Source organism: Haliotis asinina, chromosome 3, assembly GCF_037392515.1.
Source record: "Haliotis asinina isolate JCU_RB_2024 chromosome 3, JCU_Hal_asi_v2, whole genome shotgun sequence".
NCBI lineage: Eukaryota > Metazoa > Mollusca > Gastropoda > Lepetellida > Haliotidae > Haliotis > Haliotis asinina.
Window position 1 is genome coordinate 75,714,566 of NC_090282.1, and position 13,340 is coordinate 75,727,905.

The following is a 13,340-nucleotide window of genomic DNA, read 5'->3' on the forward strand; positions in this document are numbered from 1 at the left end:
ACGTACTGAAGACGTTCATCTCTCTCCATCATTAGTGGTATAGGTCTTCCGGGTATGTCTAGGAGGTATTGCGTCTGTAGCATGGGGATGGAAAGGTAAAACCTCGGTTAGATTGATAATAAATGCTGTTGGACAAAGAGAACATCAACAAGTGCGCCAAACGAAACTTATAAATTCAAATATTACGTTCATATTCATAGGTCACAGTTGTTTGTGTGTAAAATAAGAAGAAACAATCTAGCTGTAAAAACGGGTTGATTGTGAAAATCTGACATTCAACACTTTGAAAATTTAAAATCATTTATTAACAACAATATGAGACATGAGTATTGTGACAACATCTCGGGTAACAAGATTCAAAACTTGAACAAGAATATTCATACTCCACGTGAGAAAAATTCTCTAAACACTTCTGTGAATATCACATACATAGTTTATGGTGCCATGAACAAGCTCACTGGCTAACATTGGACCTTATAGTCACAGATCACGACCGACATCATACATGTTGACGTCATAATTTACTCACGATTGCAGACAAAGCGCAAAATAAAAAACAAACAAACAAACGAAAAACGTTCAATAAATACAATACGTTCACGTCTATAGTTGCCGCCATATGGCTGGAATACTGCTGAGTGCGGCGCAGAACTAAACTCACTCATGACGGTAGCTTCCAAAGCTGACCATCAGATTACGGTTAAGGGTACGAGGAGCCAGGATAGGGCGGTATGTACTCATACATTCAGTCAAACCAACAAACACCCACCGAGTCGCTCATGCACTCTGGAGTCAATAAGCAAATACAACACACTGAGTTTCGCATTATCAATGACTATATAAATACAGAGTTGAATAAATAAATGCATTCTACAATTTGCTTCTGAGTAATGTTTCACTGAACATAGGCAAACTGTAGCGCAAATGGGGTTGCGCAGCGTAGAGAATATGACCAGTCTCCATCTATGCGCGCGAAGCGTATATGAAGACTGGTCATATTCTCTACGCTGCGCAATCTCATTTGCGCTACAGTTTGCCTGTGCACTGAAACAATGGCAATAAAAAATCTGACAGGGATTAGAATAACATTTCCCCGTTAACACAAACATCTCCCATTGCAAAATAAAGCAAGCAAGAATGGGTTTCATATTTTCAGATTACAAATATCATTTGGCTCTACGTTTGTCATAACGGGAAATGTTAAAGTGGAACCCCCAATAAGCCAGCACCAAAATCTGGTGACGAAGATCTGTCTTTGATGAAGACAGGAATCACCTACGGGGTTTTACATTGTTACAAACTAAACAACATGATATGTACACATGCATTCTGACACAAGTGTCCGAACGAAATGCAAAAATACGGCAGTGTTGTTATGATATCAGTGTCGTAGTTGAATCCAATATCAAGTCAGTATCAATCAACCAGGACAATCATTATGTGTCAACCACGACCATCAGTATCAGTTGGCAGTCAGTATCAGTTAACCAAGGCAATCAGCATCAGTTAACCATTATAATCAGTCTCAGTCAACCAAGACAATCCGTATCAGTCAACCAAGACAATCACTAATAGTTAACAAAGACAATTACAGAATAACTTAAAATCACATTATACACATGATTTCCAAAGTTCATAAGCATTTTCAAGAAAACAACACAGATGCTTGTTCATTTTGAGTTCAGCACCACATAAAGTAAAAGTTGGCAACAATGATACGATCAATGTCTGCAGACATGATCGCATCACTCGGGTGATCTTGAAGGGCCCGGCTGTACGCTGTACCCGATACAATGGCAGCCCACGCTGAAGGCTTTCACTTTTCGAAAATAACATTCTTCGTCCTTAGTGGTATCTTTCTGAAGAACATGTCTATAGTAATACACTGGCTTACATTGACCCTTCGAATTGCCCGTCGCGGTTAGACAGGTTTTGCAGCGACATCTAGCCTCGAACACCAGCTGAGGAATTCGGTTAGGGTCAAAGTTCAACATAGTGTAGTGTGGGCACGTGCTCAGCGGAGGGGTACCGCTGAAGCCATTACGCGGACACTTGGAATCTTGTTGGGTGGAGGCAGTCTGCTCGGTGTCTGTTCTGTTGTAGGTCATGGAATGTTTGCGTGGCTGGAGCACAAGGTTCATGGTTTCGTCAGATGAGAATTCCGGGGAATCTTTACATATTGATATTTTACTTCGTGTCCTGCAGACGCCGACAGTCAACAGCTGGAAGAGAGAAGATCTGTGTTGGGAATGTATCACCAGCATGTTTTCAGTATCAGTCATTTCATATGAACCTGCTTACCTGCACGTCGTTTGGTCAGAATTGCCTGCATTTATGCGTATGTCTGCCAACATGTCTTGAAGGCGTAACGCATATTATCAGCCACTGTGTGTTAGTAACATGTCAACTCGTTTCCAGGATGTGAAAATCCACGTTAGAATTGGCCATCAGCAACCAGCTTGTTGTAAGAGGCGACTAACGGGATCGGATGGTCAGACTCGCTGACTTGGTTGACACATGTCATTGTATCCGATTTTTCTGTAAATCGATGTCTCTGGACTGTCTGGTCCCGAATCGATTATTTACACACCGCCGCCACATGGCTAGAAAATAGCTGAAAGCGGCGTGGACAAGCAACTAATCATTCAGTCAATCACAGACTTGTCTGGTCCAGACTCTATTATTTACGGACTGCCGCCATGTAGCGGGAATGTTGATGATTGAGCGTTAAACACTAAACAAGCACAACTTAAACCCACACTGTCATTTTACAGCAGCACTTACTACATTATCTTAAATCATAGCAACCAACACCTGGGCATAATGATGATACGACAAATCAATAATGACATCGAATGCACTGTGGGTAATAAATTTCTTTGCCTCCTCAGTTTTCTGTTTTCATTATAAAGTTTGATATTTTCTTACCCAATCAATGTCTGCAAATATAGCAACAATAATAACAATAATAAAAAATACATGTTGGTTGTTGATCTCATTATGGCATAAGAGACTAATTATGATTATATTTAATGTCTTTGATACTTAAACTCTGTTTACCTTAAACAGAAATGCTTATATGCTTAAATTTTTGGAGTCCCCAAAATGACATTTGCATGATCCGACCTTGTGAAATGGTTGAGATGAGTGTAAAGCTGAGAGATATTTACCATAGAGAAACAGAAAGTCGCCAACATCAGCACTGGGTATCCAGGGTGGTGACACATTCTCAGACCAATGTAATGAGTTGGAAGCTATAACACAAATGAGGTAGGAATGTGGCATTATCTCAATATATACACCAGAACACGGAACAGGTGTCATCCACATCGAGAACTTCCATTAACAAAACTGTTGAAAATAATAATTATTACGTCAAACTTCCTACTCTACAATTTACATGAACGGGCCGAGAAATCACTTCGAGCAGTCCGTGGTTGCTGTACGCAATTTGATTGGTTGCTTCCGATCTTCCTAGGGTCTATTTTTAGATGTACCCTGCTCGTAACGGGGAATCCCCGTCTACCCCCGAGGAGACGTGTGGATGTCTGAATATCATTGCGTGTGCCTATTTTATCCTGGACTGTCAGTAACTGTGATAACATGGTCACACTCCCGACCGAAACAGTGTAAAGATATGTAGGAAATTGCAATTGATTATATCAGTAAGATGACACATTGATCATTCGAATACGTGCATCAATTTAATATTAAATGCAGATTACATGTCCATGAGTGCGATGGTATTTTAAATCCGGCTCTATCAGTCGGCGAAGCGCAAAGGTCTACCCACTGTCAGTGAGTGTCCTACGTCAGAGTGTGGTTTAGGTGGTATTGACCATTAATGATATATCACCAGGTAGTAGGTGGGTCGGCGCTCAGTGAGTAACGCAGTGTTTAGAGTACTGCCGGACATAGGAGGAGAACTGTTTAAGGCTGTTACTCTGTATCCATAAGAGTGACATAAATACAAATAGAATATGTCGCAATAACAGAGACTGGGCTAACTGGACGTAAATTGGATGCTAGTAGGATATCCAGAAAAGGATGTATACTCATAAAATCGGGGGAAAAATTACGAATAACTGCTGAAAACGTAGATGACAATTTTGTCGCTCAGCCTGGCATGACGACATACCGTCCAATCCCATCGCATGAAACGTATGTGTAGCCTATAGGCGCAAGGGGCCAGCTCAAAGATATTTTCTGCTTTTTCATTCATTTGTGTTGAACATGTCTCTTCTACTGATTGACATTTTGCTTGTCTTTCTTTCATAAAGTTTATATCGAGATATGTAAAAGTGTATGATACCCAGAGACATTCTTAAATCAATCATCGTATTAAATGTCTCAAAAAATATATGACCACCCGCAGATGGACAGGACGGGATATTATTTGTAATTTGTTATGACAAATCCCCAGTTTAATTCCCCCAAAGGATAATCTAAAGTCTAAAATGGGCATTTAAAAAGTATCCTTTGTAATACAGTATCCACGGACCAGCTATGGTCTGTTCCCAATGTCGATTTGGACATTTAGAAAAAACCCTCATTGCTCATTCTGGACTAATCTCTCCTCACTTAAGTCCGATTTTCATGTTTCCTGTAGCCCTACCACTGATATTGTAGTTAAGTCGAAATTAATTTAACAGATACTCACACTTTCACATATTAACTACATAAATTGTCGATATTAATGTGGAAAACATTTTTTTTCTATTTCCGAAAGTACTTTCCTGTCTGAATTGTTAAAGGAAGAGGTGCTCCGAAACATTCTGTATTTGAGCAGGAAGGAATATGCTCAATATATTACAGCTAACTAAACATAATTAAAGGTTCAGTACACACTCCGAGGATGCCTGTACATATGAAAGGCATTATACACACACATCTGTTTGTGCTTGGCCATGTAACTACAGATATGACGAATTTAAAGGGACCATTCATTTCAGTTTGTTATAACAGTAGTTCGTGATAACAGAAGCACGTGATCCAGACCGAAAGATTTGCTATAGCCGGCAGTTCGTTACTTCACATTTTACTACATTTGTTTCATATTAATCAAAGGCAGCCTTGTTATGAAATAAGTGTTGACTATATATCACATTCTGATTTAATGCACATGCAGATAGGTGGGGATGAATAGCAGGGGTAATCACAGACCTAGAAACATAATATTTCACATAATTCGCTTCAAACGCAATTGAAAAGTTCACTAAAATCTTTTGATTTCCATGGTACAAACCTACTTGCTTTTTCGGACAGTAAAGGACAGTCGTGTAAACTTTCTCACTGCAGTTAGGTCAGGATATGTTTTGTACGAATACCCGTGGCATATTTAGTGATCCACTGATATTATTTTGAACACTTCGATGTTTAAGAGTTTATAGAAATATTAATCACCTACTTTTTCGATGAATTAATGTCGTGTGATTGTTTTCTCATGTGTTTTACATTTTATAAGAGCTGTCGCATTGCCCATGCATGTATCGTCAACCATTATTCCTTGCTGTACAAAAAGAACATTGGAACTAATAAACGTCTCTTCGTAAAGAATATGGAATAGGATTATTATCCGATGTGATACTGTATGTAGTCTTGGATATACTATGGATGAATATTAACAATAACGTTATGAACATTTATTTTATTTTATTTTATTTTATTTTATTTTATTTTATTTTATTTTATTTTATTTTATTTTATTTTATTTTATTTTTGAAAAGCAAGCAATGTTTTGTGGCTCTATTAGCCGATTGGTCATGAATACGTCCTGTCATCGAATACAGTGTATGCACCCTGGTCTCGTTGTCAGCTCTCTAGGCTATTAATCTTCCTTAATCCACAACCCTCCGTCGTGTTGGGAAATGCTGGTGTGTTGGTAGACATCTAACTCACACGTTTATGATCCCATTACGTAAATTCTTTCACGTAACTAATTATGGGTATGATAGTGTTGTAGATAAGAGAAGCTTGGTTATGCTTATAGTAATGGGACTTTCCACTGGACTTCTGTTATGTGTCGTTATTATTTCCCTTCATGACCACAAGACGCAACTGTTCTGGAATGTTGACTGAATGTTTCATGTGGCGAAGACAACTCAGTCACTTGCTCTCGCAGATGTTTTTACAAACAGAGGATAGCTTTTATCCGTATATTTCACGAGTGAAAGTGGGTTTTGTTGTTATCATTACGAATAGACGATAGTTATTATGCCTTGTATCTTACAAGAGAATATGGGTAGTCTTGTTATCATTACAAATTGAGGATGGCTTTTATACTTTGTATTTTACTGGTGAATATAGGCACTTACATTTTGGAAAGACTAATAAAATGAAAATTGAATTCAGATTCAACTCACTGGTGCTAATATTGGCCGCTGGGGAATACTGGCTGTGCCTGGAAGTTCCTTGTATGGAACGCATAATAGTATTAGTATAGCGCAGCTGGGGTGTACGGGGTGTGTAGTATGTGTTGATTTGGCACTGGCAGGGTTAGCGAATAAATGCCTAGAAGAGATGTACCCACGTGGCATCAGTTTAATCAAAGTACAGCTTATAGGGAGTATATCCTGTAGGAGTATTACAAAGCCACAGCTAACAGGGTGTCTATACCGTAGGGGTATTACAAAGCTATGGCTTATAGGGAGTATAGCCTGTAGGAGTATTACAAAGCCACAGCTAATAGGGTGTCTATACTATAGGGGTATTACAAAGCTATGGCTTATAGGGAGTATAGCCTGTAGGAGTATTACAAAGCTAGAGCTTATAGGGAGTATATCCTGTAGGAGTATTACAAAGCCACGGCTAATAGGGTGTCTATACTATAGGGGTATTACAAAGCTATGGCTTATAGGGAGTATATCCTGTAGGAGTATTACAAAGCCACAGCTAATAGGGTGTCTATACTATAGGGGTATTACAAAGCTATGGCTTATAGGGAGTATATCCTGTAGGAGTATTGCAAAGCCACAGCTAATAGGGTGTCTATACTATAGGGGTATTACAAAGCCACGGCTAACAGGGTGTCTATACCGTAGGGGTATTACAAAGCTATGGCTTATAGGGAGTATAGCCTGTAGGAGTATTACAAAGCCACAGCTAATAGGGTGTCTATACTATAGGGGTATTACAAAGCTATGGCTTATAGGGAGTATAGCCTGTAGGAGTATTACAAAGCTAGAGTTTATAGGGAGTATATCCTGTAGGAGTATTACAAAGCCACGGCTAATAGGGTGTCTATACTATAGGGGTATTACAAAGCCACGGCTAACAGGGTGTCTATACCGTAGGGGTATTACAAAGCTATGGCTTATAGGGAGTATAGCCTGTAGGAGTATTACAAAGCCACAGCTAATAGGGTGTCTATACTATAGGGGTATTACAAAGCCACGGCTAACAGGGTGTCTATACCGTAGGGGTATTACAAAGCTATGGCTTATAGGGAGTATAGCCTGTAGGAGTATTACAAAGCCACAGCTAATAGGGTGTCTATACTATAGGGGTATTACAAAGCTATGGCTTATAGGGAGTATAGCCTGTAGGAGTATTACAAAGCTAGAGCTTATAGGGAGTATAGCCTGTAGGAGTATTACAAAGCCACAGCTAATAGGGTGTCTATACTATAGGGGTATTACAAAGCTATGGCTTATAGGGAGTATAGCCTGTAGGAGTATTACAAAGCTATGGCTTATAGGGAGTATATCCTGTAGGAGTATTACAAAGCCACAGCTAATAGGGTGTCTATACTATAGGGGTATTACAAAGCTATGGCTTATAGGGAGTATATCCTGTAGGAGTATTACAAAGCCACAGCTAATAGGGTGTCTATACTATAGGGGTATTACAAAGCTATGGCTTATAGGGAGTATATCCTGTAGGAGTATTACAAAGCCACAGCTAATAGGGTGTCTATACTATAGGGGTATTACAAAGCTATGGCTTATAGGGAGTATATCCTGTAGGAGTATTACAAAGCCACGGCTAATAGGGTGTCTATACTATAGGGGTATTACAAAGCTATGGCTTATAGGGAGTATATCCTGTAGGAGTATTACAAAGCCACAGCTAATAGGGTGTCTATACTATAGGGGTATTACAAAGCTATGGCTTATAGGGAGTATATCCTGTAGGAGTATTACAAAGCCACAGCTAATAGGGTGTCTATACTATAGGGGTATTACAAAGCTATGGCTTATAGGGAGTATATCCTGTAGGAGTATTACAAAGCCACGGCTAATAGGGTGTCTATACTATAGGGGTATTACAAAGCTATGGCTTATAGGGAGTATATCCTGTAGGAGTATTACAAAGCCACGGCTAATAGGGTGTCTATACTATAGGGGTATTACAAAGCTATGGCTTATAGGGAGTATATCCTGTAGGAGTATTACAAAGCCACAGCTAATAGGGTGTCTATACTATAGGGGTATTTCAAAGCTATGGCTTATAGGGAGTATATCCTGTAGGAGTATTACAAAGCCACGGCTAATAGGGTGTCTATACTATAGGGGTATTACAAAGCTATGGCTTATAGGGAGTATATCCTGTAGGAGTATTACAAAGCCACAGCTAATAGGGTGTCTATACTATAGGGGTATTACAAAGCTATGGCTTATAGGGAGTATATCCTGTAGGAGTATTACAAAGCCACAGCTAATAGGGTGTCTATACTATAGGGGTATTACAAAGCTATGGCTTATAGGGAGTATATCCTGTAGGAGTATTACAAAGCCACGGCTAATAGGGTGTCTATACTATAGGGGTATTACAAAGCTATGGCTTATAGGGAGTATATCCTGTAGGAGTATTACAAAGCCACAGCTAATAGGGTGTCTATACTATAGGGGTATTACAAAGCTATGGCTTATAGGGAGTATATCCTGTAGGAGTATTACAAAGCTATGGCTTATAGGGAGTATATCCTGTAGGAGTATTACAAAGCCACAGCTAATAGGGTGTCTATACTATAGGGGTATTACAAAGCTATGGCTTATAGGGAGTATATCCTGTAGGAGTATTACAAAGCTAGAGTTTATAGGGAGTATATCCTGTAGGAGTATTACAAAGCCACGGCTAACAGGGTGTCTATACTATAGGGGTATTACAAAGCCACGGCTAACAGGGTGTATATACTATAGGGGTATTACAAAGCTATGGCTTATAGGGAGTATATCCTGTAGGAGTATTACAAAGCCACGGCTAATAGGGTGTCTATACTATAGGGGTATTACAAAGCTATGGCTTATAGGGAGTATAGCCTGTAGGAGTATTACAAAGCTAGAGTTTATAGGGAGTATAGCCTGTTGGAGTATTATAAAATTGTGCCTGTAAAAATGTTACACCGCTGTAGTATATAGTGAGTACAGCATGTGGGAATATCAGAAACCTGTGACGTGTAGCCTGTTACCTGTAGCCTGGAACATTACACAGCTGGAGTGTGTAGGGAGTATAGCCTGTAGGAATATTACAGAGAGTATAGCCTGTAAGGGTGTTAGAAGGCTAGGGTGTATAGGGCCTGTGGGGTTACTACAAAGAACGATTTATAGGGGTATAACCTGTAGGAATAGCAGAAGGCTAGAGGGTATAGGGAGTATAACCTGTAGGAGTATTAGAAGGCTAGAGTGTATAGGGAGTATAACCTGTGGGAACAGCAGGAGGCTAGAGCGTATAGGGAGTATAAACTGTAGTAATAGCAGAAGGCTAAGGTGTATACAAAGTATAGCCTGTAGGAGTATTAGAAGGCTAGAGTGTGTAGAGAGTATAGCCTGTAGGAGTGTTAGAAGGCTAGAGTGGATAGGGAGTATAACCCGTAGGAACAGCAGAAGGCTAGAGTGTATAGGGAGTATGGCCTGTAGTAATAGCAGAAGGCTAGTGTGTATAGGAAGTATAGCCTGTAGGAGTATTAGAAGGCTAGAGTGTATAGGGAGTATAGCCTGTAGGAGTATTAGATGACTAGAGTGTATAGGGAGTATAGCCTGAAGGAGTATTAGAAGGCTAGAGCGTATAGGGAGTATAACCTGTAGGAGTATTAGAAGGCTAGAGCGTATAGGGAGTATAACCTGTAGGAGTATTAGAAGGCTAGAGCGTATAGGGAGTATAGCCTGTGGGAGTATTAGAAGGCTAGTGTGTATAGGGAGTATAACCTGTAGGAGTATTAGAAGGCTAGAGTGTATAGGGAGTATAGCCTGTAGGAGTATTAGAAGGCTAGTGTGTATAGGGAGTATAACCTGTAGGAGTATTAGAAGGCTAGTGTGTATAGGGAGTATAGCCTGTAGTAATAGCAGAAGGCTAGTGTGTATAAGGAGTATAACCTATAGGAGGATTAGAAGGCTAGTGTGTATAGGGAGTATGGCCTGTAGGAGTATTAGAAGGCTAGAGTGTATAGGGAGTATAGCCTGTAGGAGTATTAGAAGGCTAGTGTGTATAGGGAGTATAACCTGTAGGAGTATTAGAAGGCTAGTGTGTATAGGGAGTACAAACTGCAGTAATAGCAGAAGGCTAGTGTGTATAAGGAGTATAACCTATAGGAGGATTAGAAGGCTAGTGTGTATAAGGAGTATAACCTGTAGGAGTATTAGATGGCTAGTGTGTATAGGGAGTATAGCCTGTAGGAGTATTAGAAGGCTAGAGTGTATAGGGAGTATAGCCTGTTGGAGTATTAGAAGGCTAGAGTGTATAGGGAGTATAGCCTGTAGTAATAGCAGAAGGCTAGAGTGTATAGGGAGTATAACCTGTGGGAGTATTAGAAGGCTAGCGCGTATAGGGAGTACAAACTGTAGTAATAGCAGAAGGCTAGTGTGTATTGGGAATATAACCTGTAGAAGTATTAGAAGGCCAGTGTGTATAGGGAGTAAAAACTGTAGTAATAGCAGAAGGCTAGTGTATATAGGGAGTATAACCTGTAGGAGTATTAGAAGGCTAGAGTGTATAGGGAGTATAACCTGTAGCAATAGCAGAAGGCTAGTGTGTATAGGGAGTATAACCTGTAGGAATAGCAGAAGGCTGATGTGTATAGGGAGTATAGCCTGTAGGAGTATTAGAAGGCTAGTGTGTATAGGGAGTATAACCTGTAGGATTAGCAGAAGGCTGATGTGTATAGGGAGTATAACCTGTAGGAGTATTAGAAGGCCAGTGTATATAGGGAGTATAACCTGTAGCAATAGCAGAAGGCTAGTGTGTATAGGGAGTATAACCTGTAGGAATAGCAGAAGGCTGATGTGTATAGGGAGTATAGCCTGTAGGAGTATTAGAAGGCTAGTGTGTATAGGGAGTATAAACCGTAGTAATAGCAGAAGGCTAGAGCGTATAGGGAGTATAGAATGTAGGATTATTACAAAGAACGGTTTACAAAGAATATAGCCTGTAGGAGTATTACAGAGGGTGTGTAGAGGATACTGATGTATGATATCATTATGAGAAAGCGAGGGCGTATGAAAAATACTCCCTGTGTGACTTCAATATACTTTTACACTCATCTTGCATCACACATTTGTTAGTGTTTGTTTCTAGTCGTTTGTTTTAAAATGAAAATCGTACACATGCAAATTACATGCCCTACACAATCATCTTTCAAAAGCAACTAGATTCCAAATAACTTTGGTTGTAAAGAATTGCAAATGGTGGTGCACTCTCAAAATATTCAATAATATAATATCAACATTGACTGACTCCGATAAATCTCCTAAATATTTTTAATCGTAAACAAAAAAAACCCCTGAAGTTCCCCTACATTTTTAAAGAGTATATAGTATAAAGTCTAAAGCCGGTTGACAAGACTGGGTATACATTTCCTGTAAAGAGTGACAATCTATATTTTGTCGCAAATACCCGGATGTAGACGTTTACGTAATGAGAAAAAAAAACCATGCAACTGGAAATGCAAAAAAAAAAAGTATATAAGATATAAGTCTGGTGATGATTTCCAGGATAAAATAATGGGAGTTTTGATCGGAGAGTAAATATAACAAATCTTGACAGTGACACTGACGATACTGAAAGATACGCTTGTACAACATGAACATGCATATCACCAATGATCTGCTATATCCTAATTTCAGGAAGAACATTTCTCTTGACAAAGCTGTTCAAAAAGTATCCGTGACTTCAAGTGCATGCATTTTTCTTTTCATAACTTTTTGTTTCGTTTTTTCTTTTTGTTTGCTTTTGATTGATTAAAGTGGCGGGCTCTCTTTCGGGGTTGTTTTTTGTTGTTGTTTTGTTTGTTTTTGCTTGTTTTTTCCTGTAATGTAAATTACCAAATGCAGTCACCATTCGATTAACGCCAGTGCCAGCACTTGTTCAGTTCCAGTGACGACTGGGCCTTTTGCAGATGACTGGCCAGATGAAGGCCCTCTGTATCATTTCCCCTTCATAAGATGCCACAATCGGTGATCATGCTATCGACCACTTGTTTCATTATTTACGGGCAATTTAAAAAAATGAAACCCCGTTAGTCTCGTGGGCACTGTCGTTTATTTCCGATATACTGCAACACTGTCCTGTACTGTCCGTGTGCATTATAGCCAGTTAATCCCGTTTCCAAAAGAAATCATCCAGATCGGTAACAAATATGTATTACCCTACCCAGGTTAATTAGTAGTGGATCTTGTGAAGTCCGTACAGATGTGATTTAAAATGGGTTTCACCGCAGTGGAATATTGCTAACTCCTAAATAAATTAAGGTGTCCATTCACTCGATCAGCCGACCTGGGCGTGCAGTCAGGGGAATTAGATATCTGTGATAAACACCTGTGGAGAATATAACTGCGGATAAAGTTCATGACGGTATTACACTTAAAACGTCTCTCATTGTGTACGATATCTATTGAGGTTTCTTATGTTTGTTTGTTCGTTTTTTGTTTTTGTTATTTTGTTGTTGATTTCTTTTTTGTTTAGTTTTTTTTGTGTGTGTGTATGTGTGTGTTGGTGAGCGTGTGTGTGTCTGTGTCTGTGCGTGTATGTGTGTGTGTCTGTGTGTGTGTCTCTCTCTCTGTATGTGTGTGTATGTGTGTGTATGAGTGTGTATGAGTGTGTATGTGTGTATGTATGTGTTTGTCTGTGTGTCTCTCTCTGTACGTGTGTATGTGTGCATGTATGTGTATGTATGTATGTGTTTGTGTTTGTGTGTGTGTGTGTGTGTGTGTGTGTCTGTGTGTGTCTGTGTGTGTCTGTGTGTGTCTGTCTGTCTGTCTGTTGATCGGTCTTTTGGAGTTTAGTGGATTTTTTGTTTGTCTACGTGTTTTGTTTTGTCTTTGATTTGGGGATTCTTGTCTTGTCTTTGTGAGTGTCTGTATGTCTGCCTGTCTGTATGTGTGAACACAAACACAGTTACAGTTACA

At 39.5% G+C, this 13,340-nt stretch overlaps 1 protein-coding gene across 1 annotated transcript; it reads right to left on the reverse strand.

Annotated features, from left to right (window-relative positions):
• Positions 1-1,745: 1,745 nt before the first annotated feature.
• On the reverse strand, positions 1,746-3,227 carry LOC137279035 (uncharacterized). Its single transcript, XM_067811520.1, has 2 exons — positions 3,171-3,227; positions 1,746-2,222 (listed from the first exon to the last, which is right to left on the reverse strand). The coding sequence occupies exons 1-2, from the start codon at positions 3,225-3,227 to the stop codon at positions 1,746-1,748; spliced, it is 534 nt and encodes a 177-aa protein (XP_067667621.1).
• Positions 3,228-13,340: the final 10,113 nt, after the last annotated feature.

Excerpts from the sequence above, each read along its gene's own strand:
- LOC137279035 (XM_067811520.1), bottom strand. The coding sequence starts at position 3,227 with ATGTGTCACCACCCTGGATACCCAGTGCTGATGTTGGCGACTTTCTGT. Across the intron at positions 2,223-3,170 it reads CGACTTTCTGTTTCTCTATG|CTGTTGACTGTCGGCGTCTG; the intron begins GTAAATATCTCT and ends TCTCTCTTCCAG.